Here is a 6,518-nt window from a genome sequence, read left to right on the forward strand (position 1 = left end):
GGCCTGGTATTCTGGCTTCTGCCCCATTTCCTCCAGCTGAGATTTCCGTCCTGTTCTTCTTACCTCTCTAAACTTAACTATTCTTCAAGAGCCTGGCCCATGTCCATCTCCTTAAAGCCTCCCAGACCACATATGCCTGCAGTGTATGTGAGTCCCCTAAGGACAGAGCACTCTGATCCTTTTGGGTGCATTCCTCCTGGAACAGAGTCCAGCATGAAATAAGGCAAATTCTATGGCTCCCTCAACCCTGTTCCCTTAGAACATCAGTCTTCACTCCACTCAATCCAAGATCCCAAGATTACAAATGTTGAAGATCTCTATCACACAGTTACTAAGAAGTTGTTTCTGGATCCTGCTTCCTCACACTTACTTTGAACATGCTTAGTGATCTTCAGTTGTTTAGAGTATATTTGCAATGAGACATGGCTAAGCCTGTCAGCTGGACTTGCATTTCATGCCTAACCCTCAAAAATGTAACTGCAGAATCCAAAGAAATGAGAAGATAAGTGAATTTAAGATAATCTTTGATCTCATTACCGCTATGTATTTGAGTTCTGCAAAGTTATAAAAACAACCGGAATGTATGCTAAAAATAATCAATGTTCAGTGTCATCCATAGCAACTAATCTTAAAACATTGTCACATAGGGTTCCATTTCTTGCTTACATGGGGCTAAACCTAATGGAGCTTATTTATAAGTTATGAAATAATTCATGATTCTGGCCCAAAATATAAAATCAAAATTCAGTGCATAATTTCCAGCTCAGTGTGACACTAATGTATCTGATGAACTTTATGCTACTGTACTATTACAATGCTCAAAGTATCAGAGCAAATGTGCCTGCCCCACCCAAGCCTACCCCAGAAAGAAATGAGAGACGCTTTTGTAGGTTGCAAGTCCTGGTCTGTTTTATTTATAAAGCAATAAATATTAGAAGCACAAACAAACTGCACGTGTGTAAACAAACTGTACAATGATTGATGAGAGATGAGGAAGGGTGGTTTGGAAGATTCCAAGAAGCATAATACTGTCATCCTGAATGTAAGAGAGACTAAGAGAGAAGGCACCTTAGAAGCATTTGCGATGGACAATGGATGGGCCTGCCTCATCATACTCTTGCTTGCTAATCCACATCTGTTGGAAGGTGGACAGAGAGGCCAGGATGGAGCCCCCGATCCAGACAGAGTATTTACGTTCAGGGGGAGCAATAATCTGCAGAAAGAAAACAAAAGCTTCCAGTGAACTCTGAAGTTCCAAGCAATGGAACAACAAGCAACATTTTGGAAATATTCACAAAAAGAAATTAGATAATAATTCACTATAATGTAGGAAATTGTATATCACCAAATATTACAACAATCACAATTTTTTGAACTTTCCTCTGTTTCATCATTTCTATTATTAAAGACTCTTCAAAATAGAATTTCTCCATTTCTCTGAAATAGAGTATAATGTGGCAACAAGCTAAATGCATGGTTGAAGGTTAGCCCAAAAGTTGGGGGGTTTAACTATGTTCAAAGAGTTAGCTGTATTTTTTCCCAATAATTTATTTTTTATTCACTGCTTGAAAACATCTTTAAAGTTTCATGTCTTGGGGAAAATACTATTTAAAAAAAATCAAGAAAAGTGCTAGAAAAGCTAAAAGGTAAAGCTTATAGGAGTCAGGAAGCTAAGTGTGAGGGGAAAGGAGTTATGAATGAAACTGTACTCAGAATACCAAGATCTGTGCTAGTCCTCCCACCCATGAAAGCTCTTTACCTTGATTTTCATGGTGCTAGGAGCCAGAGCAGTGATTTCCTTTTGCATACGATCTGCAATACCAGGGTACATGGTGGTGCCTCCAGATAAGACGTTGTTGGCATACAGGTCTTTACGGATATCAATGTCACACTTCATGATACTATTGTAAGTAGTTTCATGGATGCCAGCAGATTCCATGCCTGGATACAAATTAAAAAAAAAAACAAACATAGCACATTCAAGCTATAATTCAGTGTGGAAGGAACATTCTGCTGGGCCAAGAGAACAGGATTCCTCTGTGTTGGTGAGCTGCCACCATTTGCCTCTGAAACACATGTTGCCCTATAAGATACACTGCAAGGAATATGTGGAACAGGTGTCTCTTAAAAGAAATAACAGATAATCCATCATAGATGGCCAGGAAACAAACAACTGTGTTGAGCATCTATTTGGAGTGAATACCTTCTGTATACATCAGATGTATGCAGATGTACTTCAAAAGGCTAAGACAAACATTTAAGTTAAAATTAACATACTTTTTTATTTATGAACTTAAATCAGTCCAAGCTTTTTCCAGGAAATCACTGCTTAGGAAAGCTTTTGGTGACATACAAGTCTCCCATTATCACTATGTGTAAGAGTGTGGTTGCATGAGTTACTTAAAGCAAAGTCCAACTAGTTGGTAATGGAACTTATTAGACTAACTCAGCTCTCTTGAGTAATCACCCCTTCCCTGCAGATATGTGATATTCAGTTACTGCTGGGTCTCATTCTTGGAGATGAACCCATATGTCTTCCTTGATCAGGTCACTACAGCATCACTAATGAGCCATAAGGACTTGAGGCTGAGCTGTGTGGGACTGCAAGCCTACAATTTCACTCAACAGTCTCTTAATTCTTCTGATTATATTGGATTTTACTCTCGGAGACCCCAAGACTCCCAGGAAAAAGTTGTGCCTTGGGATCTGACCCCACAACTCACCAATGAAAGAGGGCTGGAAGAGCGTCTCAGGGCAGCGGAAACGCTCGTTGCCAATAGTGATGACTTGGCCGTCAGGTAGTTCATAGCTCTTCTCCAGGGAGGAAGAAGAGGCAGCTGTGGCCATCTCATTCTCAAAGTCCAGGGCGACATAACACAGTTTTTCTTTGATGTCACGGACAATTTCACGTTCAGCTGCAGAAATAAATCATCACAGTCAATCTCTGAAGAAAGAAGTTAGTCGTGGGGAGGTAGGTGGATCCTTCGAGGGAGGAAAAAAAGCAGACACGTGCTGTGGCAGATAAGACACATATACTCACCAGTGGTGACAAAGGAGTAACCACGCTCAGTGAGGATCTTCATGAGGTAGTCAGTGAGATCCCGACCAGCCAGGTCCAGACGCATGATGGCATGGGGCAAAGCATAGCCCTCATAGATGGGGACATTGTGGGTTACACCATCACCAGAGTCCAGAACAATGCCTGTGAGAGGAAATAGACAAGAACAAGATAAATCTCTGTGGACCGCCACTTTATTCACGGCAAAACCTACTTCCAGTCTTAGCTGAGAGATACAAGACTGGGCACTGATCCAGATAAAATCAGATCCTTTACAGACAAAGAATAAAAATGAACATAATGGATAGATACTAAATCTGAAGCTAACAGAAGCCCATCCTTTTAAGTATTGGAGTAGAAAATTTTCCTGAAAATACTTTAAAATGATCATCCCTCTTGCCAACCAGCACATGATATAAATGCCCAGCCTATTTTTCTTTGTTCTTATCTCTCTTGCACACGTTTCTCTCTTTATTGATTCAGACCTGTTGGGAAAAAAAATGTATATTCTCCTTGAAGATGTTGCCCAGGGGCTGTGATGGTATACACACACACACACACACCATGACTGCTGCATTCACAGCTGCTATACTGTGCTGCACTTCGATCCTCAAAATAAGGGAAGGATCTAATTCCTCAAGCTGTCAGCTCTTACAACAAGTGTGCTCTGAAATTAACCTCAGGGAACTATTGTTAGTTATCTTTCTCTCTTAGCTTGGACACCTCCCTGGAGAGAGTGAGGGAAGGGATCACTATTTTTTTTAATTGAGGAATCACATTCACAGCAAGATCAGTGGCTTGGGAATGTGATGAAAATCAGTGACCAACCCCACAGCCCAAGCATACCTGTGGTTCGGCCAGAAGCATACAGGGACAGCACCGCTTGGATGGCCACGTACATGGCAGGGACATTGAAGGTCTCAAACATGATCTGGGTCATCTTCTCACGGTTGGCCTTGGGGTTGAGTGGGGCCTCAGTGAGCAGGGTGGGGTGCTCCTCAGGGGCCACGCGGAGCTCATTGTAGAAGGTGTGGTGCCAGATCTTCTCCATGTCATCCCAGTTGGTGATGATGCCATGCTCAATGGGGTACTTCAGAGTCAGGATACCTCGCTTGCTCTGGGCTTCATCGCCTACATAGGAATCCTTCTGCCCCATACCCACCATGACTCCCTGTAAGAAGAAAAAGATAGGGAAATCATGCTTCCACCATGTCAGGAATATATTCAGCACTTTATCAATTTATATCTAACTGCCCAAGTCAAGGTACATCTTCAAAACACCAGAAATAGTAAAAACAGGATTTCACCTTAAATTTAGAAGAATCATCTAAAATCAGTCTTGTACCTTATCACAAAGATGTATAATCCTATTGTTTAGAATATAATTGAGGAGGGGGAATAAAGCTATTCCACTGAAGAAGCAGGGCCTCACCTTAATTTTAAAATGCCTTCATTATTAAGCTTATCACCTGAGTCAAATAGAAAGTAGATGGCTACATTCAGGAATGACCAAATTAGTGACACATTGTATTTCTCCTAAGAAAAGATTTTGACATTCATCAAATGAACCTAAAAAGATGGGCTGATTTGCCACTGCCATTCTGATGCGGCCGGTCCAGAACATCCTGGATACTGGTCATTCCCCAACGTGAGGACTAAGAGCTCTACTCCCTGGCAGCCTGTCTGGCCAGGCATGTGACAAACCCAGAGAGCATGGCATTGCTTTTAATAAACAGGTGGTATGTCACTATCACCATGGCACTCACTCTCCTTGTCACGTCTGACTTCTAAAATTGCAACAGCCAGGAAGGAGAGAGATTACATGTTTTGAGAGCCCTGTAAACTGACTGTGAACAAGAGAGAGGAATGTGGGTTGTGTCCAGGGTTGGTGAAGGGGAGTTATTTCAAACTTTGAACAGGGCTGAAAAGGAGGAGAAAAAAAGAAAACCATATGGTATAAGAGGTACAGAAGACACTGAGGACTAAAAATCCAGAAGGTCAAGAGTGGAGAGAGCCAATGGCTTTTCACAGGAGGCATTTGGACCATTGACAGGTGTGCCATTGAAGTAGATTGGGGGAAAGTGTACATTTCTTGGTAATTAGGGACTTGGTAAGGGTATTGCTCATCTTGGCTTGGATCTGAAACTAACCCAAATTTTCCTCATTTGAATCAAGCTGTTCAGGAAAAAGTTGGGTCAGGAGAAACATTTCCCTAATTGCTGGACTAAGGAGGTGGCAGGCAGGGGTGCAGAGTGGGCCTGGGGAGTGCCCCATCTGGGAGAAGGCAGGAAGGGCAGGAAATGTACCTGGTGGCGTGGGCGGCCCACAATTGATGGGAAGACAGCGCGGGGCGCATCATCGCCGGCGAAGCCGGCCTTCACCAGCCCTGAGCCATTGTCGCACACCAAAGCAGTGGTCTCCTCGTCGTCGCACATCTTGGCACAGCTTCAGCGGGGTCTGTAGGTTGAAGAAGGGAAGGTGGGCCATGCTCAGTGTCTGGGAACTGGCTCTGTCCTTACCAGGAGAAGGGGATAGAACAAATGTGGATTCTAGGGGATGGGGGCGGGTGGAGAGAGAGCTGCCTTCTGCACCCTTTAAGAGAAAAAGAAGGGCGAGAAGGAGCCACAGAGGAGATTGGTTGTATAGTGAAGAAAGAGAAACCCACCCAGGCTCCCTGGCCAGGAGTGCCACCCTCTGTCCCAGGCATAAGGAAGGACCATCCTAACTACTCTGGAGATCCAATTCCTTACCAGTCCTCCTAGGCCCTTTTCACCGTTCAAAAATTGGAACCCCAGTCTCCCGCCCTATCCACACCCCACGCCTTGCCCCAGTGGAGAGAAGAGCACACGCCCTTGCGGAGGGTTGGGAACGCGGGACTCCCTTTCCGCGCGCCCCTCTCCGTAGAGATCCAAAACTTAGCACAAAACAAGTTAGAACCTCATCAAAAAGTTTAGGGAGAAAAAAAAAAAAAAAACGACAGGGAGGAGTAGCTGAGGGCCGGCGCTGGCTGAAGCCGGGGGCGCGGCTGGTGTCCGGTGCGGCCACGGGGCCAGGCGGGGAGCGAGGGCGCAGGGTGTCGCTGACTCACCGTCCGCGGCTCGGCTGGGCTCGGCTGGGCTCGGCTCAGGCGGCGGCAGGCTCTGGGTGCAGGCGCCAGGAGCGCAGCTTTATAGCGCGCTGATGGACGGGGTCAGTTGGAGCCACCGGGGGCAGGGGTGGGGGGCCCGGTCTGCCACCTTGCCTTATTTGGTCGCCTTAGCACCATCCAGGACCGCCGAGGCCATTCATGGAGGCAAGGGCAGGGGAGAGGATCAGCGAGGGGGTTCCCAGACCATGTAAGGAAGGGGAGGGGGCAGCCAGAAGAATGGCCAAATAGGGAGCTAGGGAGGGGCAGACGCTGGAGGGTAGGGGGCAGGGGAAGACTAAGTGACGCCAACCCCCCTCTCCCCCTTCCTGAGGT

The 6,518-nt window shown here is 45.4% G+C and overlaps 1 protein-coding gene across 1 annotated transcript; it reads right to left on the reverse strand.

Annotated features, from left to right (window-relative positions):
• Nucleotides 1–882: 882 nt before the first annotated feature.
• Actc1 (actin alpha cardiac muscle 1) lies at nucleotides 883–6,254 on the reverse strand. Its single transcript, XM_026391375.2, has 7 exons — nucleotides 6,147–6,254; nucleotides 5,365–5,515; nucleotides 3,905–4,229; nucleotides 3,041–3,202; nucleotides 2,724–2,915; nucleotides 1,760–1,941; nucleotides 883–1,213 (listed from the first exon to the last, which is right to left on the reverse strand). Exons 2-7 carry the CDS (start codon nucleotides 5,491–5,493, stop codon nucleotides 1,070–1,072), a joined length of 1,134 nt encoding a protein of 377 aa, XP_026247160.1. The 5' UTR covers nucleotides 5,494–5,515; nucleotides 6,147–6,254; the 3' UTR covers nucleotides 883–1,069.
• Between the last annotated feature and the right edge of the window lie 264 nt (nucleotides 6,255–6,518).

Source organism: Urocitellus parryii, chromosome 6, assembly GCF_045843805.1.
Source record: "Urocitellus parryii isolate mUroPar1 chromosome 6, mUroPar1.hap1, whole genome shotgun sequence".
Taxonomy (NCBI): domain Eukaryota; kingdom Metazoa; phylum Chordata; class Mammalia; order Rodentia; family Sciuridae; genus Urocitellus; species Urocitellus parryii.

Coding starts and splice junctions, on each gene's coding strand:
- Actc1 (XM_026391375.2), bottom strand. CDS start 5,493: ATGTGCGACGACGAGGAGACCACTGCTTTGGTGTGCGACAATGGCTCA. Junction 4,230..5,364: donor TGGGCCGCCCACGCCACCAG/GTACATTTCCTG, acceptor TTCTTCTTACAG/GGAGTCATGGTGGGTATGGG. Junction 2,916..3,040: donor TTACTCCTTTGTCACCACTG/GTGAGTATATGT, acceptor TTATTTCTGCAG/CTGAACGTGAAATTGTCCGT.